The sequence below is a fragment of the Camelus dromedarius genome, chromosome 13, assembly GCF_036321535.1.
Source record: "Camelus dromedarius isolate mCamDro1 chromosome 13, mCamDro1.pat, whole genome shotgun sequence".
In the NCBI taxonomy this organism is placed as follows: Eukaryota; Metazoa; Chordata; class Mammalia; order Artiodactyla; family Camelidae; genus Camelus; species Camelus dromedarius.
The window spans coordinates 31,320,701-31,347,128 of NC_087448.1; the positions used below are offsets into that span (position 1 = coordinate 31,320,701).

General features: G+C 32.4%; 1 protein-coding gene across 2 annotated transcripts in view; it reads left to right on the forward strand.

Annotated features, from left to right (window-relative positions):
* The window catches only part of KLHL1 (kelch like family member 1), a 328,782-nt gene that overhangs the window by 264,651 nt on the left and 37,703 nt on the right, over window positions 1-26,428 (forward strand). Inside the window, exon 7 of one of the 2 annotated variants that reach the window (XM_010978777.3) lies at window positions 1,442-1,666. The exons of the other annotated variant lie outside the window; for it this stretch is intronic. Coding sequence (XP_010977079.1) covers window positions 1,442-1,666 — 225 coding nt within the window. The remainder of the gene's footprint in view (window positions 1-1,441; window positions 1,667-26,428) is intronic. 2 annotated transcript variants of the gene reach the window in all.

Sequence of the window (26,428 nt, forward strand, 5' to 3'; positions counted from 1 at the left end):
TCTTAATTTTTAGTTAGGCATCCATGAAATCTCAATGTTATCAAGCTTTGAAAATTCAGATCACCGTGAAGTGATTTAACAATTTAGTTCACCTTGGAATTTCAATTTGTACATATTTGAATAAAATATTCAATATAAAACATTATAAATACAGTTAAGCATAAAAGAAGCACATTTGTTTAAATAATATTTCATATAACTAAACAATATCAAATGACTTTTATGAATATTACAGTTTATTTTTATTCTAAAAATAATAGTAGTCTTATAGTACTTTATATTTAGTTGTATGAAAATTAGCTCATGTATTTAATAACATCAAAAGCAGACTTAATTCATCCAACTCAATATTTATATTATTACTGCTTTACTTCTGAATAAAAATTGAGTATAAATTCTATCATTTTTACTTCAATTAGTAAAACTTTTCCTGCCAAGTTGTTTACATTTGTTTAGTTCATTGCTGGTTATGTTCTAAAGAGTAAATGAGTCCCCTGAGGAATGTTTTCCCTAGTTTGCAACCTTGTAATACATTACAAGTAAAAGGATCTTTAATGCATAAGTAAAAGTACACAAGAATGTTGACTCTCTTTGTAGAGATATTTAATCAGTGAAGATGAAACATTGGTGAATGTGAGTCTAAACGTTAAGATTAAACACTGAACAAAATCAGTGTTTGTCAGTGTATATTTATCATATAAACATTTGTTCAAGGTAGGTATTTTCACTGTGGAATGTTTAACTGAATCCATTAAAACACACCCCATCAGCAATTAAACTTATTCTTTCAATTTCTATTTTATTAGATTTATTGCATTTCTCAAATTTATATATAAGAAGCTTTTAGGAATGATAAGCTATTTTATTTAGAGATTATAACATAATTGATAAGGATAGAGATCATTTTATGTCTATACCTGGCATTTGTTTACATATCTTAAAGTTGACTTTTAAAACCTTCTGTTGTTTAAAGCATAAGGCAAATTTAAAGAGGAACTTGATAAAGAATTTATTAAATTAACTTCTTTTCACTTTCAGAAGTTATACAGATAACATACCCAACTTAGTTTTTCAAAGGGCTTTAATTTCTTTCCAGGCTAGGATTATGTTACACTTTGTTATGACAAACAGTGATAGAAGGAAGTTGTAAAATCTACTCACAGAACTGTGTCATGCCCCAAACTGAGTCTATTGACTCAATAGTTTGTCATGAGACCATTATGTAATTCAAACAAGCTGAACATTTGTGTCTAATCGTTAGTGTCTGCCAAGAAGAGAAAATAAAATACTTAAATTACTACTCCTTTTGTTTCTCCGCCATTTTTTTCTTTAAGAAAAATGAATGTGACAAGAATATTTTCATGTCTTAATTTATACAGTGCCTTGGGCAGATTGTTGGATTAGTAGTAAATAGTGACTATTTGATTTTATGTTTTATCAGGGGCTACAACCATAGAGAAGTATGACCTCAGAACAAATTTGTGGATCCAAGCAGGGATAATGAATGGCAGGAGATTGCAGTTTGGTGTGGCTGTCATTGATGACAAACTCTTTGTAATTGGAGGTCGAGATGGCTTAAAGACATTGAACACTGTTGAATGTTACAACCCCAAAACCAAGACTTGGACTGTCTTACCACCAATGTCAACACATAGACATGGTCTAGGTAAGATCTCTTACTTTATTGATATTACTTTTAGAACAAATTTTTTTATCGATAATGGAAATGTATACTAAAATATATCATCCCTTCCATTAATTACCATTAACTTTAGGTAAATTGTGGGCTTCTTTGGAACACATTTTTTTAAGTTCTTGATATTTTTCTGTGTTAATCAATGTGAATTAAATTGTTGATAGTGATGTTACAGATACCAAAATGAGTAGACCTCAAGCCGTTCTCAAAGATTTACAATCTGACATTTATACAACATCAAAATTCAATGTGAAGGAAAAAAAAATCAGAACTATCATGGAGAGGCCAGAGTAATGCAGCCTAGAGAAGGAAAAGTTAATGTGAATTGAGGAAAAAATTAAGGTGGCTCACACCCACATTACCAAATAGACAAGTCTAGCTATAGCTTTGTACTTAATTGATTCCATCTTGAAAAGTCCATGGGGAGAGGGCAACACAGGTTTAGAAAAAAAGTGACACATCAACTGGCACCAGGGGTCAACATGATAGGATTCAAATGATCTTTATTATGGAGTGACCTAGAAATGGGAAGAACTCTATTTGGATTCAGAAGATCTGGGTGTGAGTTTCGAATCTACCATTTGATATTGGCATGATTTGGCACTAAAACTATGAGCCTCAGTTTCCTGATTTGCCACCAATTCAAGGTTGTTGATTAGGTAAAAATCAGATGATGACAATGAATATGAAATCACTTGTAAATTGTAAAGTCCTACACAAATATTTGAAAAAGGAATTTAATTTAAAAAGTTCCTGAATTGGCATTTTTTTATCATATGGATTATAAGAAATGCAAATTACTTTTTTTTTGAAGACCTGAAGTAAGTCAGATAGTCGACTACCTTTCCTGTATTTAGAAGTACACTTAGAGAGATATTGAGGTTTAATTGCAAATCCATTGATTTGTTACCAGAGAATAGGCTGTTGTCTTGCACAGGAAAAATTTCAAGAGTGAGGCATAGTACAGTGAAAGCAAGTTTATTTAGAGAGATACACACTCCATAGACAGTATGTGGTCTGTCTCGCTCAGAAGGGAGAGCAGCTTAGGAGGTATCCCTTTAAGATCTCTATGCATTGTTTCTGTTAGCTAGTTAGCTACCTACCTATGCTCCTATTTGGGACAAATATAGAGAATAAACACTCTGGATTGGAATTTTTTCAATTTAATGTCTTTCTTCCTTTTTTAGACAATTCAATTACTTTCTACTAAAGTATGCTGAAATTCAGTTAGTTATGATATTGGCATATCAAAAGAATATACGTGAAAAATCTTTACCAAAAACACACCATAAGTGGTATAATTTTAGACATTTAAAGTGTACAAGGTAACGGTTTGCCTCAAATCCTACCATATAGACTGCTGACCTTTTAGGCACCAGTGCTAATCTGGGTGGTAATCTTAGATACTGTCTTTTAGTTTGTTTTATCTGTTAAAGGATCCACTGGGGAAAGAAGGCTGCATAGAAAATTAAATAAGCCAAGTATCAAAGATATCTGATATGTAATACAGCATTTCTCACAAGTCGTGTTCACCCAGGACCAACTCTAGTAGTCCCCTGTTTTCAAGCCTAAGCCTCTCCTTTTTTGTGGTTTTTGTTCTGCTTCAATTCCATTATCAAGTCGATCACCTCTACTCCATTTCTCATGGCAATGACTTCCTCTGTGATTTACTTCCTAGGGGCTATTGCTTGCTGCTAGTTTTTTGATAATTCTCCACCACAGTCCTCCCCAAGATCAGACCTGATTGAGTTAGTAGGGAAAATCATGGCACAGGGCATCAATTCTGGGGTCAGTTCTCATCTCAGTGTGCCTCATAGATTGCCAGCAAAGCCCAGTACATAGAAAACTGCCTTTGACTTGGATCCAATTCCGGATCCAACTAGTTGAAGCCAGATTGACAGCAACACAAAACATGTGTGTTCTCTGATAAGGCAGAGTGTTTCCTTTATGATCAATCACATTTCTTATGATTAATTGAATCTTAGGAAGTTCAGCATTACTTATCATATCCAAATGCAATAAATATTCTTGGCCTAAGATGCTGTTCTTTCAATATAATGTATCAGTCTGTGATTTACCTTCTCCTTTCTTCCAGGGACCTCTATGACACAGATGTTGATATTTCTTATTTAATCCTTCACATCTTTTAAATTTTAATTCTATAGTTTCCCTTGGTCCCTTTTTGATGGATAATTCATTATCCAGCCCTCCAAATTATTCTTGACCTGTGTGCATCATGATATTTATCCCATGTATTAGTGTGTGAATCTTAATGAATTTATTTTTTACATTCTCAGTTTTCCTACTTGGTAATTCATTATAATTGCTTTCTTTTTCTTAATGGTATTAATATCCCTCCTTATCTCTGAGAGTTTACTTATTATGCCTATTTCCAAATCCTATCTGTCTCTTCAATTAATTCTTTTTTATTTGTTAGAAGTAATCATCTTCCTCTACCTCTTCTTTCAGCTCTCTCCCCTTACTTTTCTCTTTCTCCTATTAGTCATCCTTTCCCTCCTTCTCTCCGTCCTGTTTCTCTTCATTTTCTTTTTTTTCTCTTCTTCCTCTTCCCTGTCTCTTTCCATTTCTTCTTTCTCCTTCTCTTTTAATCCTGTTTAACAGGAGTTGTAACCACTGAAATACATGTGTTTTGTGCGCTCATGGGGCATATCAGATACTCTGGCTAATGTTATAAAGGTTATGCCATTCTTTGTGTCCTCCCAAAACATTTAGGATTGGGTGGGGAAATTGCACCAGGGCATGAGGTCCTGCCCTTGCAAGCTGACTTCATACAACCTGTTTTCATTTATTCCTAACATGTAGACTTCAAGGATACCTCTACTTACCTTCATTTGCACATATCCTTGAGCCTTTCTTCATTATCAGTGATGCCTTAACTATAGGGCTGGGAGCCTGGATGGGAAGGGGTTGTTTTGAACCAGCAAGTCTGTTTGCTTTGGCTATTAGCAGTTTCTTGTGCAAGCTGGGCTCTGATGACATTCTGATGTTATCCAACGAATGATGGCAAGCTCTGCCTGGGCACTGCTGTTTCACTGCCTGGCAGTATGGAAGATGCAGCAGTCCTTTTGAAGAGAACAATATGGCATAGGAAAAAGAGCACAAATCAGATTTCCCTCCAAGATCTTCCCTCAAGGCAATGCCATGAATTTTTGTCTCACTCAGGAAGTCAAAACTGACTGTTTCTCAAATCAATTTTAGTCTTCATGTTAATTTTTTAAACACAAATCATGACTCTCCCTTTGGTGTAATCACCAATATAGAGTCTGAGTGTAAACTGATAGCCATCTGCACTAGTTTGAAACTAAAATGTCTCATTTTATTTGCTGTAGTTAATCAGTACCTACCCTGTGGTATGCAGTGAGATTACAAAATTGACTATGTATCCCATATTATACACTCAAGTGACAAGGAGCTAGCTAAAATTTTAAAATATAAAATAAAAATTAAATGTGTTTTCCCTGACCTATATGTCTTTCCCCTACCTTGATTTGTTTGAAAAAAAATAATCCTTACATGATAATATGAGAAAGTCACATGAGTTCTTTGGTTGCTAAAGATGAATATGTGGTCAAGAATGTTTCAAAGCTATCAATAAAGAGAGAATTCCACTTCTGCTGGATAATATAGCATATAAAGTTGTGTTCACATTAAGTTCGTGACATCAAGGGATTCATGCATCTGTCTAGAGAATTAAACAATTAAGAGCACAGTTCTCTCAATATGCTGAGTTTTTATTTTAGCATTTATGTCTTTGAAACACATAATTCCAGATATCAGGTCTTCTTTCTCTCCACATTTTATATTGCATAACACTGATTAAGACATTACTACAATACACTGTTTGCAATTAAGTCATTTTATTTATTTATTTATTTATTTGCAATTAAGTCATTTTAGAAAAAATGATTTTTATCTTCTGGGTAATACAGCTACTGTTTATTAGGGATTTTCTATATGCCATTCACCATGTTGTATGTTAAATATATGGTAGGAGTTGTTTTTGGTTTTGTCTGTTTAGTCTTCAGTTGAGATAAAATTAAGTATTTAAATGTAAAATTGAATACTTTTGGATGTATTCACAGAGTCCAGTAGTCACCACCACTATAAAACTCCAAAACACTTTTATCATCCTAAAAAGAATCCCTGTACCCAATAGCAGTCACTTGTCATTGCCCCATCTCCCTGGCTCTTTGCAACAATTAATCTACTTTCTGTCCCTATGGAATTGCCAGTTTTGGACATTTCATATAAACAGAATCACATAATTTGCAGCTTTTCATGTATGGCTTCTCTCACACAGCATAATGTTTTCAAGGTTAATCCATTTCCTAGCATGTATCAGTACTTCATTCCTTTTATGGTTAAATACTATTCCACTCTTAGAGTGTACCACGTTTTCTTTATACATCATCAGTAGATGAGTGTTTGGATTTTTTCCACTTTTTGGTTATAAATAAAACTGCTATGAACATTTAGGTGTGCATTTTTGTGCGAACATACATTTTTAATTCTGTTAGACATATACATAGGAGTAAAATTGTTTAATCATGTGCTAACTCCATCTTTAAATTTTGGAGGAACTGCCAAGCTCTTTTCCAGAATGCTTGCTCCATTTTCTATCTCTTTCAGCAATATATAAGGTTGCCAATTTCTCCATATTCTTGACAACACTTGTTACTATCTGTTCTTGTTTTAGTATAATGATCTTAGAGTATATGAAGTGGTAGCTCATGGTTTTATAGGCATTTCTCTAACAAATCATTATGAGCAACTTTCACATGCTTATTGGCCATTTATGTATCTCCTTTGGATGAATTTATATTCAAATATTTTGGCTAGTTTTCCTTGGGTTATTTTTCTTTTTATTGCTGAATTCATTGTATATTCTACATATGAGTCCTCTGTCAGATACAACATTTGCAAATATCTTCTCCCATTTTGTGGGTTCTAATTTAACTTTCTTAATAGTGTATTTTGAAGCACAAATCTATTAACTTAATAAAGACCAATTTATTTTTTTTTCTTTTGTTGCTTGTGCTTTTGGTGCAATATAACAAAAAAAATAGTCTAATCAATGATCCTTAAGTTATGTTTCAGAAATTTTACATTTATCAGGTCTTAATTCAAAAACATGATCCATTTTGTATTTTTTAATATGGTGTGAGGTAGCACATCATTCTTTTGCATGTTGTTCCGGAGTTATTTGTTGAAAAAAATCTTTCTTTGTTGAAAATATTCATTGAATTATATTGGCACCATCATCAAAAATCAATTGGCCATAACTACAAGGGTTTAATTATACTCAGTTCTCGTCCATTAATAAACGTGCTATCCTATGGCAGTACCACACTGCCTTGATTACTGTAGCTTGTCTTAAGTTTTGTAATTGGATAGAGTAGCTCTCTGATTTTATTCTTCTTTTTCAAGAATTGTAGGCAATTCTGAGTCTCTTGCATTTCCACACAAATTTTAGAATCAGCTTCTCAATTTCTGCAAAAAAAATCTGAGATTCAAATATTGCTTTGCATTGAATCTATAGATGAATTTGTGAGTTTTGCCACTTTAACAATATTAAGTCTTCTTTAAATCAGTGAGTATTACATTCTATTTATTTAGGTCTACATTCTTGGACTTTCTTTGCTAAATGTGTTGCTCAATAGTTTATTATATTTAAGATGCTGGATGCCTCTGCTGGCATCTCTGCTTCCGTCTACTCTAGATCTGTGGGATAGCTCTGAGCCACGTTGCCCTGCAAGCTAGATATTGCTGCAACCTTTGCCAGTCAAACACAAAAACAAAACAAGATCTTGCTTGCCTTCTTTGTTTTTCTCATTCCAGTTTTAAAGTTCCTGTTGGGAGCACCTCACCAGCCAAGCTTAGTTTGTAAGTATAGACCTTAGTTCTTCAGAGTTAGGAAAAATAAATTAATCAGATTATTGGCATCTATAGTGGAAAGCAACCCTGTGTGAATATTCACAAAATAAGAAGGGCATTCAGATGCTGAGGCAAAGTAGAAAAAATGGCCAATATCTACTGTACATTTGCTAACTGATTAAGTACAAGCACCTCATAATATAAATATTTTTATTTTTAAATTTTAAGATTTAATAAATCATGAACAAACTAGTCAATCATTTCACTTTCTCAATGCCACATCATCTTACAAGAAAGACTTGAAATTTTAAACTAAGCTTCTTTGACTCCAAAGTCATATTCTTTTTAATATAACATACTGTTGCCAATGTTAATACTACTACTGTTATTAATACTAAATACATTCCATTTCTTATAAATATATTTCTTATGTTTTTTTAAACTTTAATTTATCAATTGAGACTCATTCTATCATTTTAGCTATCCAAAATGAAAGACATACACACAAAAATATCAGTTCAATACCTGAGTGTCTGAATGATTGATTGCAAAAATTCCTGGAGAGTGATTTTGAGAAATGATTCAACCAAAGTATTTAAGATTTGAAGGATAAATGTAGATTTAGGTATAGAAAGGTGACTAAGTAGATAGGTAGGTAGATAGATAGACAGGTAGATAGATAGATAAAGTTCTGTGCTAATTCATTGCTCATATATATTCCTCAATTCCACTGAGAGTGAAAAAGGGGGAAATAATGATAGAACTATGTTTGTTATTTTCATATCAGCAATTTTGATACCATTAAAATGATACAATTTGAACTAATAAATCAGGACAAAAAGATCTCTATAATCTGTCACTTAAGGATTACCTATCTTATAAGTTGGTCTTCCATCCAGTCTTCCTAAAAGGAAAGCCTTCTATTATAGATGTACAAGCTATCAAGATTTCTGGAATAGTTTAAAGATTAAAAGAGAAAGAAAAAGATATGTTTATATGCAACATTCTCTGAAAACCCAGACATAGTTCAGCTACCAATAAAAAAATGTTACAACATAAAAAGAGCATATCTTTGATATCTTTTAATACATGCCATAAAATATTCTTTCTTGAAATCAGTTATGTAAAAAAAGAGAAAAGTATAAGAGATATTTTTAAAATTTAAGATGTTTGCTGAAATTAAATATTAAATGAAACTTTTGGAAAAAATAAAATTGGCATCATTTCTTAAAAAAATTAATGTGAGGAAATATATTAAAATTATGGTAAAAACATATGAGACAAAAACCAATTATCAGAAAGTAGGATGTTCTATCGTGGTAGTTTTAGAAAGAGTACTGAGAAAGTGAGAGAGAAAAACAAGGAAGAATCTGAGAGAATTTCTCTGAAGTGTAACACATGGCCTCTGTTGACCTGAAATAAATAGACTGCCAGATATTTCTCTGGCAAAGATGGGTTTATCCCGGATCAGCACAGAATTGCAATGATGATCCATGTATAAGTTCCCACACAGCAAGGGAGTCATGGCTTTTCATTGTCTGTCTCATTGTCAGGAAAGAAAAGAAGTCTTTCTTCTTCCTGTTTGGCTCAGCTCTGGTCACCAGGTGTGAGTGCACCCCTTGTTGGTCTTTCAACTCCATTGAATTGAGGTTTTTGTTTATTATTATTATTATTTTTTCTACATTTCTAAAATGAGTAGTCCAAAAAGCAACCAGAAAAATGAGTGAAGAGCAAATTCAGTCTGTCTGTATGAAATTTCACAATATCAGAGATAAAGAGATGATTACATGCCTCCCAAAGAGGGAAAAAACAAGCTAGTGAGAACAGTAACTATGAATAAACAACACTAAAATAACTGCAATGAAATACCCAAACCCACAACAAAGGAAGGGTAATCAGACTGGTGTCAGGTTTTTTAGTATCAATCCTATGACAGCAAATAATAGAAGCATTCTTCGAGCTTCTGATGGGCAAAGGTTTTCAACGTATTTACATCAAGCCAAACTATTATTCAAATGTAAAGGGAGAAATAAGAGGCACCTTCAGACATTTTGATTCTACTGATTTCAGCAAGTGTGTGAACCTCAAAGTCCAGTCACACAAACTTGAGATTGAAAAAAGAAAGGAGCATCTTAAGAGAATTAATATTCTATTGTTAGGCTTTGAAGATCTCCTTCACTGTCAGGAAAGACAGAGGATAAGCAGTTGTACATTCACAGAGTTCTTGGCCTCTGGGAGTAATAGGTTATTAGATGGTCTCTTTGCGAAAAGCAAACACAGGACTTTTTCCCACTTGCAAAGTTTCGAGCACTGAACTGTCTTCCTTCTGGTTGCTTACAAGAAACCTGATTCCACATCTGGGCTGTTATCCTTGACTAAAGGAAAATTACTAAAGCAATCTGAGGATGCTTCTCTCAGAACTTAGGATGGAGTGAGAAGGTGGGGATCTGATTATCTGCATCCAGAAACGCTCACATGTGGGGGGAACAAAGCAAATGAGGTTTCATGAAGCAACTAGGGGAAATGTGATGTTCAAATGAAAATATTAAGGAACATTTTCTAAACGATATCAAGTATTTAAATGAATAAAATTCCTGAATGTGTGTACGAAGAAAGAAAACCCAAAGTAACATTTATTTTCAGTCTTTTCTCTGGCTTTTTGAAACTATACTTATAGCAACAAGTAATGAATAGCCTGAAGAAAATATCAAGCTAATAAAATCTTGCATTTGTTTGTCATACAACCCATTAGACTAGAAAAATCTCATTTTAAACTGTCAGTGTCCATTGTCTTAAGAGGAATACTTGCTTCAGCTTAGCCTATTTCTTTAATTATATCAGGATATGTTTGCTCTCGTCATATCTCCTTTATTAAGAAAAAACAAACAAACATTTCTCACAAAACCAAAAGGGCCTGGGTTTCTTTAAAAGTTTTGCAATTTTCACAAGTAAACAAAATTCAAGTCTACCTACTCAGTTTTCTGTATCAGATTTTAAAAAAATCATGAAAAGAAAAAAGAAAATGGAGTAAGTTGGGAACACAAGTAAAACATTTAACTCTTTTGATAGTAATACTCATATACACATACACAAATACATACACAGACTCACCATTTTCAATACATACGCATGTCTGATTGATAAGACAGGGAAAATTCTGAGGAGGATATGAGACACAAAAAGAAGTTTTTAGAGCAGATAACTACCATTTTAATTGCAAACTTTAATATTTGAGTGAACAGAAAATCATCGGGTCATGTTTCTTATTACCTAGGCAGATGTGATACAGACACAGACGTGTATACAGTTTTAAAGAATATTTTAGAACTTTTATTCTCTTACTTTCGTTTTATTAGTTCCTCTTGGAAATATCATACATATAACATTGGTAATGCCAGCCAAAAATAGAAGAAGGAAGGAGAGAAGGATGAAGGAAGAAAAAAGAAACAACTCTAAGACCCTTCTCATTAGAATGTGATCTGATATACTGTGACTTACAAACTCTAAAGATCAGTGAAATCCTTATTATGTATTTAGTCTTCTGTCTAAGCATAGATATTCCCTGGTCTTTCCAATGAATTATGTATTTGTTCAAATAAACATTTATTGGAGACCTTTTCAGTACTAAGAGTCCCACTGGTGTTGAGGAAAAAGAGAAGAATAACAAAGACCCACCTTCAATATTATACACACTAGTTATCCATATTAGTTGCAAATGACCCCTCACAAATAAAAACTATTTATCCAGGCACAGAGATTCTGTGCTTTGTTATGTAATAATCTTTTATTTAATCTACTACTCAGTTCCAGAAGTAAAATTCCACATCACAAAGTGTGTAACTCATTCACAACATGATTTCTCCGTGATCTGTGGATACCCTGTCTCTTAAGTAGTCAAGAATTGCATATTATTCTTCTATATAGTATTTTATTTGGCAATAGTGTCAAGAATTTGTGTAGTGAGTGGAAAGAATTCTCTTTACTATACTGTACTTTGATAAAATGCTGAAGGCTAATAGATCTTCTAGAACACTGACCCTTCAAACTTGAATTTGAATAATAAGCTTCCTATTTATGAGAAACCTTGAGAAAACATCTGTTTGATCTAGGAGTCACAGTATTAATTTTCTCTTCCTGAGCAATTGATCAGTTTGTATGTTGCAGATAATGTAACTACCTAGGTTTTCTTCTGTGAATTAAATATTGTAGAATTTATACACTTAAATATGCTGTCTAATAGTAATAAACATGCATACATTTCTTTGTAGCAACCTCACATTTGGCTCTACCTTATCTTTCTTTGTTTTGCTATCTTCTTAAGCACCTAGTTTTAATAAAATATATCCATCTCTATTTTATATATTTTGTGAAGCACCTTAATTTTTCAATAATAAAATGAGGTATTAAGTTAAAGATAAGGCTAGCAAAATTAGTCTAGTTGAATACAAGGAAGATTTTTGTAAGAATGTTCATTTGTTAAATTATTTCATTATTCAAGTAGCATTAAAATTGTACTACTACATACTACAATATTCATGTTAGAATTAAAATATTAATAAAATATTGTACTCAAGGATCTTATGCCTGAATAGGAAGACTAAAAAGGTTAAAAGACAATTAAAATGAAATGTTCTAAGTATAATAAGCAACAGTGTTATGATCATATTCTTTTAAGTCAGAATGGATAGTTAGGAAACGATTTTAAAGAGAGGTGATGCTGAAACTGTACCATAAGTATTAACAGGCAAATTGAAAAAGAAGAAAAAAACGTTTCCATCAACAAAGCAAAATGTATAAAAACACAGATAAGAAAAGGAAGCCTAGAATATTTGAGTAGCAAACTGCAAGGTTATTTAAAGACAAATTAGTTTCAATGATGTTGGCTTATCTCTTCAATATATTTTCAAACATAACAAATATCTTTTTTCATGTTTAATATGCAGTACAAGAGGTGTATAACACATAATATGACTTCTTATAATTCCACCCTACAATGATAATTAATTGGAATTTTTAATTTAATAATGAAATATTTATTTTGAGATAAGTTCTTGCCCATAATTGGCCTTGTATATTTGAATTTAGCCCAAATTTCAAATAATAAAGGAATGAATTCACATGATATCCCTTTCTTGAATGGAAAATAAATGAAATTGTAATTTTAGAAAATGTGAGGGCAACTTGGTCACTCAAGTGAATCACACAGAAAGAACTATGAACAGAGAAGAAAAATATTAAATCAATTACAGAATGCTTACTACTTCAGTTTCTGTTATTCTGGTTATGACTGCTAATTTATTACTTGCTTTTGTAAGTTTATCTATGGAGATGATTTTACCTTATATTTTAACTTTTTTCATAGGTGTCTTTAACTGGAACGATCATGTGAATCTTCCATATTCCAATTTAAGATGCATGTTAAAATTACATTTAATAATAAAAAAATTTTCTTCAGTTGTAATAATTTCCATCTCAATGTGCAGGTGGTAATGCAATGCTAAAGGAAACAAAACAAAAAATTATGTAGACTAACAGACATTTAAACCCAGAGAGTAGCTAAGAGAAAATTTACTCCAGAATAATATTAATTTTACAAATGAGAAAATTGAAGACCAGAAATATTAAGGAATTTGCTGAAGTTCATTCAGCTTATTACTGGCAAAGGTTGGTTTGGAATTCTCTACAGACTTGAAGTTTGTTTTGTTTTGTTTTGCTTTGCTTTCTGCATCTATTTTCTCCCTCATTCTGATTATTTGTGTATCACTATCTCTAGAATAAAAGTTTATTTTTCATAGTATATATGATGAGTCTAGGGGTGAGCCAGGTTTTGTGTGGCTTAAAGAGAAGATTTTCCTTAAGAAAGACAAATGCAGATGGCATTATTTTATTCTTTTTTATGGCCAAGTAGTATTCCATTGTATAAACATACCACAACTTCTTTATCCAGTCATCTGTCAATGGACGTTTAGGTGGTTTCCTACTGTAAATACAGCTACTATGACTATTGCATGTATCTTTTTGAATTAGAGTTCCCTCTGGATATATACTCTGGAGTGGGATTGCTGGGTTATAGGGTAAGTCCATAAATTTCCAGCAACATGGATAGACCTAGAGATTTTCATTCTAAGTGAAATAAGCCAGAAAGAGAAAGAAAAAAGCCATATGATATCACTCATTTGTGGAATTAAAAAAAAAAAAAAAAAGAGAACACTAATGAACTCATCTACAAAACAGAAACAGACTTGCAGACATAGTAAACAATCTTATGGTTACTAGGGAGAAGTGATTGGGAATGGATAAATTTGGGAGCTTGAGATTTGCAAATGTTAGCCACTATATACCAAAAAAGATTAAAACATTTTCTTCTGTATAGCACAGGGAACTATATTCAATATACTGTAATAACCTTTAATGAAAAAGAATATGAAAACAAATGTATGTATATACATGACTTGGACATTGTGTTGTACACCAGAAATTGACACATTGTAACTGGCTATACTTAAATTAAAAAAAAAAGAGAGAAATGCAAATTTATTAAGATTACTAATGGAATTATTATATTACATATAAATTCATATCATATTCAAGAGTATCTCAGTTTCTAATTTTATCAAAATTATTTTCTTTTTGCATGTAATATAGACAAGCTACAAGCATAGTGATCTATACATTTCAGCCATAGATTTATTAAGGCTTAAAATATTTTAAATTAATACATACATATCCAATTTAAATTCTGCCAATATGCACACATATGATGTTTGTCAGAGTGTCCGATTGGACAAAATATTTCTAAATCATTAGAACCACTATTCATATAAGTCTAGAGATTTGTAAATTACTTGTAGCTACCATGAGATCAGATATTTATAAAACTCTTTATCATGGCCCATGTTCTGACACTAAGAAAATGATCTAATTTACTATTGTATAAAGGGAATGTTTAAATTTTTGTTCTCTAATCCTTTAGGCACCCAGAAAAAGACATTTCCTTTTAAATTACCACCTTCCCCCCAATCTCTTTATGAAAGTAAAAGAAAAGACAAGCTATTTTATTTTTAGGTGAAATCAAATCAACCTTATGTCTTTACTCAATCACCCTTTTTAGAATGTAAGCCCCAAGAGGACATAGTTGTTTTTTGCAGGCTGATGTCTTAAGCACCCAACACATAAAGAAAACCAAGTATTTTTGAATAAAATAATATTTTAATTCAAAATATAGGTGTACCCTATAACGTTGAAGATATTGCTATTGACACCAATTATTTCTGTGACTCTTATTATAATAGACGTTTATTTTACAAGACATATGTATCTTTTTTCCAAATGTTTAGACTTTTGAATCACTAGTACCTCTTTTTGGCAGTGGACCAATAGTGTAGACTCACTCTGCCTCTTCTGATGTCATCTGTGTAACACAGCAAACATTTTAAGACACCAAATACTAAAGCTTGAGTGTATTAGCCAGGCCAAGTATAAGGAGCTATCTGTGCCCTTAGTAGTGACATCTATTAGTTTCAGGAGATTATTTCATAATTCAGCACTACCAGGAAAAGATCTGAACAAAACTACATTGTTCATTTTTTTCCTTTATTTATGAAAGAGATTAGATTGTCAGATTTAATACAGACAAAAGTTCTTTCCAAAAACATTTTACCTTTTCTCAGGACATGAAACCTCTGCTCAAGAAACAATAAACGTGAAAAATGATTTCCTAGCAACTTTTCCTCCTCTGATTGTTTCAGTTAAAAGGTAGTTTTAAATGTAGAAATTCAAATAGAATTTAGAAGTGGCTTTAATGGTAAGATGGCTTTTACAATGAAAGATAATTCACCAGCCCTCAGTTAAATGATTCCTGAGAGGATAGGGTTCTGAAAAGTTAACATATGAGAAAATATTATAGCATTCATAGGTTACAATTGAACAGAATGAAATAGGCTATCTATATATATATTTAATTGGTTAGATTCATATTACACTTTAAACTTTGGGATAAAAAGAAAGAGCAGTGCAAAAATTAACTCAAATTACATTTTATGCTTGGGAGGAGGAAGCAAATAAGGCAAAAATTATTTCCATTATTTTGCCAGACTGTACTATTTTTACATTCTTAGAGGATGCCAAAATGCAGAATAATTGATAGTTTAATGTACTGTTGTTGCCAAACCAAACTTGGGTCTGCTTACCTGCAAAAAGTAGAGCCAAGTCTATTGACACTGGGTTGTGGCGAAGGAAAGTGCAGCATTTATTACAAGACATCAGGCAAGTAGTCTGGGACAGCTAGTGCTAAAACACCCCAAACTCCCCAAAGGGTTTCAGCAAAGCATTTTTAAAGGCAAGGTGAGGGAGGTGGGTCTTGAGGTATATGATCAGCCTGTGCACAGTTCTCTGATTGGTTGATGGTGAGGTAACAGGGCAGTGCCATAGGGTTGAACATATCAATCTTTAGGCACCAGTGGGTTTAGCAAGGTAACCATTTATCTTGTAGCTGTTGACCTTAGATTTGAGGACAATATCTCTTTGGGTTTACTCAAATAAGGGAAATACTATACTTATAAATAAAATGTGTACATTATTTATAATAGACATGCCACATTATTGATGTTTTTAAAACTTTTCTATGAGAGACATTTATTTTTTATGCTATCAAATTTAAAAAGAAGTAATATGCTGACAATATTAAAACTGTGTTACATAGTATGTGTGCAAGCTAATGGAACAAATTAATGGATGTCTTCTGGGGGATACAAATCAATTATGTGTAATATAATATATTAATATATAAGATAAAAAGTATATATTATATATATAAAGTATAAATGGGTTTCTTTAAATATCCTAACTTTGGAATATAAATATTGGAGTATCTTTGGTTAATATCTGTAGGCTTCAGGAGCTGTAAGTAGCTGTGGAATGTAATTTTTGTCACCACAGACTTACTGTGTCAATGGAGAATAAAGCATTAGATCAAATTCTAATGCACATGTAAAATATTTATTTGCAAATCAGGCGGAAACAAAACTCGACACGCTTGATTTGTAAGCTAAACAAAGTGCTGCTCTTTGTAGTGAAATACAGTGAAAATTACTGTTTAAATTAAGCAATTGAATACCATATTTGACCAGACCCAAAAATGCCTTTGACTTTGAACAGGCTACTGAACAACCTAATGTAATTATAAATTTATAATCTTTTTCTATATTCATATAAATGTTGATATGAGGGCAGAAGTGTTTGTAAAATATTTCTCCTTAGTCCATATATCTTAAAGACCATTCATTTTACTAAGGGATAGAAAATTTCTATTACTAATTATACAAAAAAAAAAAAAAAACCAGTATAGGATTAAAATAAATGATATGTTTGTAATAGTCCACACATGAATCTGAATTTCTGATTAGAGTTGTTTAAATGCTAACTGATCAATCTTCTTTGCCACCCTTCCCCGTTCATTTCAGATAAGGATAATTCAAATATTAATTAATGGGTCTCAATAAAGATTGAAGCAATAACAACAAAAAAAAAGAAAAATACATTGTACTCAATATGTTGATGTATTCTACCATAGAGACAATAGAGGAATTAGAACTTTTAGATTTTTATGAGTAAAACAACTTTAAATTGTTGCTAGTACATCATCTCATGTTAAATGTATAGATTCTCACACTATTTGTTAATAAAAAGACAAATGCTCTGATCTATAATTTTTGGTTTTTTTCTTTAGAGTTTTTAGCTTTTTTAAAACAATAATCCCATCATTTTTCCCCTAAAATACAGCCTATCATAGGGGGGTTAATTAAGTTTGTTTGTTTATTTGTTTACTTTTGATGGAAGGACTGGGGATTGAACCCAAGACTTCTTGCATACTAAGTACGCACTCTACCATTGAGCTGTACCCTCCCTTTGCCTATCATTTTGTTTTATCTGTAGTATAAAGTATTATATTTTGTTAAGACTATGTTAGTTATATAAAGTGCCATCAAAATAAATACTGAGATCAATTTTACCTTTTTGATCGTGACAAATATAAATAGTTGCATATTCCATAAATCAGTATGAATAAACCCAGACTGATTATTCAACATCTTCAAGCAGTAACTTGATGCTGAATTTCAATAATTACAAACATTAGAAATAACGTAAAATGTTAGTATTATAGGTAGAATTTATAACTAAAAAGAATAAGAAGAGAATTATAAGAAAAAGGGTGCAAAAAACAATTGGACTTGTGTGAGTAAAGACCATTTCTCTGTTTCTTAGTAGACAGCACTTTGACCTTGACCATGTTTTTGACCCTCAGTATATGAAATCACATTAAACTAAGAGTTACTTTTTAATAAAAAAGGCTAAGTTCTAAAATCTCTCCCAAGATCTTTTAAGTACATTTTTTCACTTAATTCCCACAACAGCTCCTGGAGATGAATATTATTATTATCATTACTTATAGATTAGAAAACTGAAATTCAAAAAGTTGGAGCAATTGACTTTCAGTTACAAAGATACTCAAAAGTTTTTGCATCTAATTCCATGGTCCAACAGTTACTTTTTATTAATATTCTGCTCAGGTTCTAGCTTGGAAAACACCTTCATGTCAACCAACTACACTAGGCCTTTGGTACCCACAGGTTCTGCAACACCAGATTCAACCAACCATAGACTGAAAACATTTGGGAAAAAAATTCCAGAAAGTTCCAAAATGCAAAGTTGAATTTGCCATAAGCAGATGGCTATTTACATGGTATTTACAGCTATTTACATGTCATTTACATTGTATTAGGTATTACAAGTAATCTAGAGATGATTTAAAGTGTATGGGATGATGTGCATACATTATATGAAAATACTATGTCATGTTATACAAGGGACTTGAGCATCCTCTGATTTTGATATGGGAGGGGATAGTCCTGGAACCAATCCCCTGCAAATATAGAGGCCTGACTGTAATCCCAGGGAATGGGTCAATTCCTAAGATTTTCTAATGGACTGATGTGTATCCTGCTGGAATGAAAATAGGTATCAATGAGATAAGACATTTAGGGACTTGTGAGTAGTCATTTTCAACTTCTGCAGTTGCTTCTTTTATTTACATTTATTTTTATTTGTTTCCATTGAATTAAATACAGCTGCATAGGTATAGCAGAACTGGGGTTAGGAGGAAATCAACATGCTTTTTTTTGCTGCCTCCTCAAATACCATTTTCTAGAATCAGCTAAAAACTATACAAGTTTACCACAATAAAATGATGGATTCCTGGAAAGCTAGTCTTAATTCAATTATTTTATCTCCTTTACACATTCATTTATAAATTTTGCAATACTGAAAATAATATAAATAAGAAAAAAAGCTTAGTAAAATTTCCTATTTAAATTGCTTCTCCACATTTTGATTCACACGCTTCCCTAGTGTGATCATTTTATTAAGGAGTGAAAGAAACATGTTACAGCATTATCGTTTTTAAATAAAATTCACTCACAATTATTTCATAATATATGATCCCTTAATTCTAGCATTTAGGAAGCCCTAAGATCTAAGGCTGTGTACCCAAATCCCTTCACTGGTAGTCCCTCTTGGCAAAGAAAGTGTACTTGATCCTCATTTTAGACATTGATACCTGCTTTTGACTACAAGTAGCTAATGTGAGTCTGTGTTAACAAAAGTCAATTGCTGCTAGAATATAAGTAAGCGTGAAATGACAGACAAGGACCATTAGCGAAAAAGTTTATAGTAGGATCTCTAACCTTGGCCATTACATCTAGAATTTTACAGAAGGTAATTAATCTATCTGTATTCCCCTAAAAGATTCAACATGGAAAAGCAAATATAAGTAGTTCATTAAAATTGAACTGAAACAGTTGATTCTCATTGCTTAAGACAATCTTGAAGACAACGAATAAAAATGTTGCCAATCTTACAAGATAGTGAAGAATAAGGATCCTTTTTGTTTGCTTTCTCTTATCTTTGAATGCTGCTACTGTCACACAACATTAGATAACAGCTTAGACAGAGAGAAAAGGCTGCAATAATGAAACATGCAACACAGAACAAGAGACTGCAGGGCATGGAATAGGACAAGGATTTAGAGGAGATTAATTTGCAGACCGTGTGGATTAACAGAGGAATCTTGATGCAGAGGGTTACAGGGCAGAGAACAGGCTGGCAAAGCCAGGAAGCACGTAAGACACCTGATCGACATTGTTTTGATGACCAGATTTACAGAAGTGAGATAAGCCAATTCACAGCTTCCCAAAGAACACCCTGAAGATCATATATTTGTTTTCCTTTTGCCTATGCCATTATACTTGCAATACATATACAATAAACTTGGTCTAGGATCCATTAGTAATAAATAAAATAAGTCTGTCCCATGTGTTGTTTTATTGAATAAGAGAGGTATTTTATTACCTTAGTCTCTCTTCTTCAATGAATTTCCCCTAATACCAAAATTAACTTTCTGAAACACAATTCTGATTGGCTATTTACCTGACTAGAAAGAACAAACTCTTTAACATGACATTCACAGCTCATCAGTATTTAGCCTTTGCCTCATGCTGTCTTAAACTATGCTAATTCCCTCTGCTCTACACTCTGAGATCTACCACACTGCAGTCTTACCAAGCTGGAAACACACAAAGCTGTTTTATAGCCGACTTTGCACAAGCTGTTGCCCCACCCAGACTGACCCTTCTATTTCCCTTCCAGACAATTCTTATTCATCTCATAATATTTAGGTCTAATGTCATTTCCTATGTAAGTTCTTCCTTTATCACCCTTTGCAAAACTAGCTGTCCTCTCCTCTGCATTCTGGGTACATAGGGAGCGTATCATATCACCTATGCTTGTGGATCATACTCATTTAATTATCATACATAGTCCATTGGCTTCTAGGATAAAATTATGTCATACTCATTTTTATTCAACTGCCTACAAGTGCCTAAAATGTTGCTAGTTCATATTAGAATTTGGTTAAATGAATGGAAGACACTGTCATCGATTGCAGAAAATCATTAATAAACCCATTTAAACAAAAAAGTTCCCTGTTAAGATAACACACACACGTCTAATTTCTATATATACTTGAAGTTCCAATATACTTTTTTTTCTTTTAGTCAATAGAACCTAGAAGAAACTCAAAAATCTCAGTTCAATCAACAAATAATTAATAATTGACAAAATATAAACAGGGTCTTAACTAATGAAGGTATTAATAATTACTAGATCTTTATGCATACCGCTTCAAGGTCAGTATGTAACAGAAACATAAACTGTGCTCCAATGTGGGGGAAATTAATCTCTGAGAGAGCAAATAGAAAACAATATTAGCTCTGAAATGTGTCTGATGGCTGTAAATCACTGGGTATGATAGTTTTGACCTTCGACTTGATAAAATAATTCCTTTAAACCTTTGACACTTGCTTTATTCGAGATAATAGCACAATTTCCTTTTCATCTGCTGTTCTGTTAGAAAGTTTTCTTAGAAAATGAAAACTGTTTAATTCTTTAGTTAAAAAAAATTCAAAAAAGACCCAGAAAAAGTCCTATAATTCAAGTATAATCCAAAATATGTTGACTCAGAAAAATTGATATTCTAACTACTTTTTGGGTTATGATGTGGACAATTATTCCTTTGATAATTAAAAAGTCATATTACCCTATAGGAAATACTGAGAAAATAGAAATATTTTAAATTCTAAAACCAAAATTGTTTCCTTTTACTATTCACAATGGTATCTTAAATAAAACATTGAATTTCTTATTTATAGTGATTTGACATAATAATTTGGAAGTTTATTCTATAAGCATTTATTAAGTAATGAATACTAATTCAACAATATGCTAAAAATTAGCTTAAAATTTAAATTTGATACAGAACCAGTATATATTTTCATAAAGGAAATTTTCTTAAAGCTTTATCTTTTAATTCTCTTTCAAACACTATATAACCCTTTTTACATCTTTAAGCATTTCATGTCATATACTGCATTTCAAGCCACTGAAGAAGATTAATTTGTTAGTCTGTGCCTTAGGTTGCCTAATTAATCCATTCTTCCCTTCTTTCTTTATTCCTCCATGGCTCATTTACTTATTTATTGAGTGTCCATTAGGTCCAAATCACAGTTGTAGATGCTTTGTGAAATGTAATAATCAAAAAAAAAGTTTTTCTTTCACAGAGATTTTAGTTTGTTAGATACCCATCCTAAATTAACTTAATATAATCTGGAAATAAATACAATCTTTATTTAAAAATTTTCAGACTATAGTTGCATTCTTTGCAGCTTGGTAAGGAAGAGAACATTTTCTCTCTGGAGACTTGGGTGGAGATTTAAATGATGGGTAAAATTTTGATTTGGTACCACAGGGACAATCTATTATAGTATAGAGTACAACATAAGAAATGTCATGAAAGATAGGATACATGGAACATAGATGAACAGTAATTATTGCTTTTTACTGATTTGAATAATTTCTGTATGTATTGGTGGTAGATACAATTTTAAAATTCTAGCCGGGCCCATAGGGAATCCTAGAGGCAAATCTCCAGTTTAAAGAACCCCATGTGCTGCAGGAATGGGCTGCACTGGCACCTCCACCCTGTGCAATCACTGCCTGAGAGTGGTCGGTGAGAAGCGTGGTCTTGGTGCAAATTCCATGGTTGATACAGACAGACAGTAGTCAGTTATGAGTGGCACATTTTTATGGTTGCTTAACCACTAAAAGTGAGTATTCACTCTTTGAAAATAATTAGCCTGTTCTGTTCCTGTTTTTCTCAAGTGGTTCCCTTCACTTACAATGTCTTGCATCTGTGTTTGTCAATATTCTAGTCAACGTTTACACCCCAGCTCACTTGCCTTATCTTCTGCGGTATCTTCTCTTTGATCACTCAGTTACAACCCATGGCCTCTGCCAATACGTTTCTGTTTTACCTCAATTGTAATTTTAAAAAGTTTACTGAAGTATAATCAGTTTACAGTGCTGTATTAATTTCTGGTATACAGCATGGTGATTCAGTTTTATATATATATATATGTATATATTATATATGTGTATATATAATATATATGAATATGTATATAGATGTGAATATATGTGTATATATTCCTTTCATATTGTTTTTCACTATAGGCTATTAAAGACATTGACTTTAAAAAATTTTTCTCAATTGTAATTTTTGCTTTATTAAGCCAATGAGTGGCTACAGGAAAGCTGGCATTTAGAAGAGTAGCACTTCAAATCCATTACAATTACAATTTGTTTTTTAATTTTCACATGTGTTGAGTAGTCCTCACTTATCCACAGGGGAGATATTCCAAGACCCCCAGTGGATGCCTGAAACTGTGAATGGTACCAAACTCTATTTATACTGTATTTATTCCTATATGTTAATACCTATGATAAAGTTTACTTTTAAAATTAAGCACAAGAGATTAACAACAATAACTAAGAATAAAATAGAATAATCTTAATAACATATTGTAACATGTGAATATGCTGTCTCTATTTCTTGCTCTCAAACTGTCTTATTGTGCTGTACTCATCCTTCTTCTTCTTGTGATGATATAAGTTGATAAAATGCCTACGTGCTGAGATGAAGAGGGGTGAATGATGTATGTATGCATTGTACTGTACTGTTAGGCTACTACTGACCTTCTGACAATACATCAGAAGATGGCAGATCTTCTGCTTTGAGTCATCCTGGATCATTGAGTCATGAGGATGTTGACAGTTGGATCTCAGGATCAGGCAGTGTTGACAGTCGGGGACCCCAGGAAGGACAGAGTGGGACAGCATGGGATTTCATCATGCTTTTCAAAATGGCACACACTTTAAAACTTATGAATGGTTTATTTCTGGAAATCTCCATTTAATATTTAATATTTAACTAAAACCATGGAAAGGGAAACCATAGATAAGAGGGGACTACTATACAACATTCTTACTTTAAAACAATGACTCAATATTACATGAAATCATTCTTGGGCTTTTCATAAGACAAGACAACCATGTGTTGATTTAGCAAAATATTTAGAGAGGACACTTTTTGTGGAAGGTTCTGTATTGGTATTTTAAGTTGTCTAAATGAACCACACATAGTTGGAGCCCTCAGAAATAGAGGCAACGTGGCATCCTGGAGTGTATTTAAACCTTTAGCTGGTCCCTTCAGAAGACTCTCCCCATATTCCCCGCAATACTACAGACTGAAGTTTGATTAGAAGACCTAGGGCCTTGTTATTTGGCTTTCACAATCCTCATCATGTTGAACACTTATATAATGTTATAGATTTTCCAGGCACTTTTTTAAGTGTTTTGCATGTATTATTTCATTCAATCCCTGATACCGCCCTGTATGTTAGGTACCACGAATAACTCAATTGTACAAATCAGGAATCTGAGGCACAAGAGGTTAAGTCACACTTCCAAGTTTGTGTAGCTGGCATATACTTTTTAATAGACAGAATGTATTGGTGGAATGATTGAAGAAGGCATATAAGGAAAGGAATTTATAAATACATCTTCTGTATTTGAAAGTATTTCCTGAGTCCTTCCTTTTTTCTTATATAAACTTCCACCACATCATTACAAGACACTGTCATCTCTCACACACACTATTGGTAGGGACACATCCATTTTCATTTCTCCACACCACATCCGGTGTGATATATTGTTTTTAAAAATTAATACAGTTGCATTATGTCCCTGCTTAAAACATTTCAGTAGCTTCACATTTCTCTTAGGATTAAATAAAAAAATTGTGCTGGCACGTAAAAAGGCCCCACATTGTGTGATACATAACTTTCAGCCTTATTGCACACTGTACTGCCTGTTCCTCAACTTCCCAGTTTTCTTGTCTCATTAGCCTTCTTGCAGCTCTTCAGACACACTCTGCTTCTTCCTGCCACAGGACTTTACACCAGTGTTCCTTCTGCCAAGAATTCCTCCCCCTCAGTAAATTCTGTTCTTCCCCTAGATCTTAGCTCAGTCATCACTTGTTCACTTTGGACAAGAACCATTCCTTTTGTCATGTAGAAGGTACTAAGGTAGCATCTATCTGATGTACATTTCTTCCTTCCCCACCCACTGTACACTTTGTGAGGATATGAGCTCATAGAAGGTACACTGTAATTATTGGAAAGCTGGATGGATAACGAATGAATCTATGCAATGGAAATTGGATAATAATAAAACTGATGTTAGCTGACTGCTAAACTTCTATGACAGCCTCAGTTTCATACACCACACATAACACACACATACACACAGAGGACGTGAATGGAAGATCTTAGAGACTTGCAAGGTAGACACATTATTGGTAGGAGACATCCACCATGGTTCTAGCACAATTGCCATTTTCCACTGTGGCAGTTATTCTCAATCTTAACTGCACATAAGAATCACCCAAGGGAATTTTTAAACATTTCTATATTAGGCCTTAGCCCAGTCTAATTCAACCAGAATTTTGGTAATTTAGACAACAGTATTTTTTCAGAGGTTCCTAAATTACTTTATTGGGCAGTCAAATTGGCAATCACTATCTCAGTCAAGGAAAGAGGGAAATACACACATACAAATTATGCTTTTACTCTTTGTTTGTGGAGCAAACAAAAATATATATATTTTAAGCCTAGATGATTTTATAGGACTGCATGAAAAATATCCCCAGTAACATAGCCCATTTTGTTCTACCTGTGATCAACATTTTAAAATTATATTTGTATTAATCTACTTGTATTTTACATCATAATTCTATAGGGAGAGATTTATATAGAGGGATTGCATATATTACATATTATATGCCTTTATAATATTGGGGAAATTTTCACAAAGTCTTTCTATCTCTCTCTCTCCACCTATACATACACACATTATATGTCTGTGTAATGTATATATACACAAACACACACACATATATAAATGTATACACATAATGTATGTATTTAATATCATTGGGAACATTTTATAAAGCAATGTCTACAGAATATATATAATTTTACTTATTTATTTCCCCATTCCCCATTATGCAAGTTATTTTTGTTAAATTCTTTGCACAGAACAACTGTAAAAATGTTCATTTTTATGAAATATTATTTAGTGATTAATTGCTTCTGAAGTAAAACTATACGATGGCAGTGGAATTAAGTCACCCTAATCATTAGTTATAAATATTTACTAGCTGCTACTATAACCTTGATGATAATTTTTAAAAATGGTTTAGAAAAGAAAATCAAAAATAAGTAATGCCTAGAAAGTCATATGCATATTATGAAGCCATTGGTGATTTAGATATATTTTGTGACTTCCATAAAGTAATCATCAGTATTGTAGTAATTTATTTAACATAACAATTAAGTCAAAAGAAATTTAAATGCATTATTATTCGTTTAAAAATAAACATTCTCTACCTAGGCAAAAGGGAATCTCTTTTCCACAGCTTATGAGTTTTAAATTATGCAATTAATGGTAAATATGTAAACAGTAAAGCAATACTAAAAATCAGCTTTAAATTTTCATTATTTTTCACAATAAAAACACCTAATCTCTTTAACTTGGATGGATTTAGAGTCTGGAATAAATTTAGCATCACTTAATGGATAACTTTAACAAGGATAGAGAAGGTTGAGCGATATTCCATTATATAAATATACTACAAGTTCTTTGTTTTTAACATTTTTTATTGAGTTATAGTCATTTTACAGTGTTGTGTCAAATTCCAGTGTAGAGCACAATTTTTCAGTTATACATGAACATACATATATTCATTGTCACATTTTTTTCTCTGTGAGTTATCACAAGATCTTGTATATATTTCCCTGTGCCATACAGTATAATCTTGTTTATCTG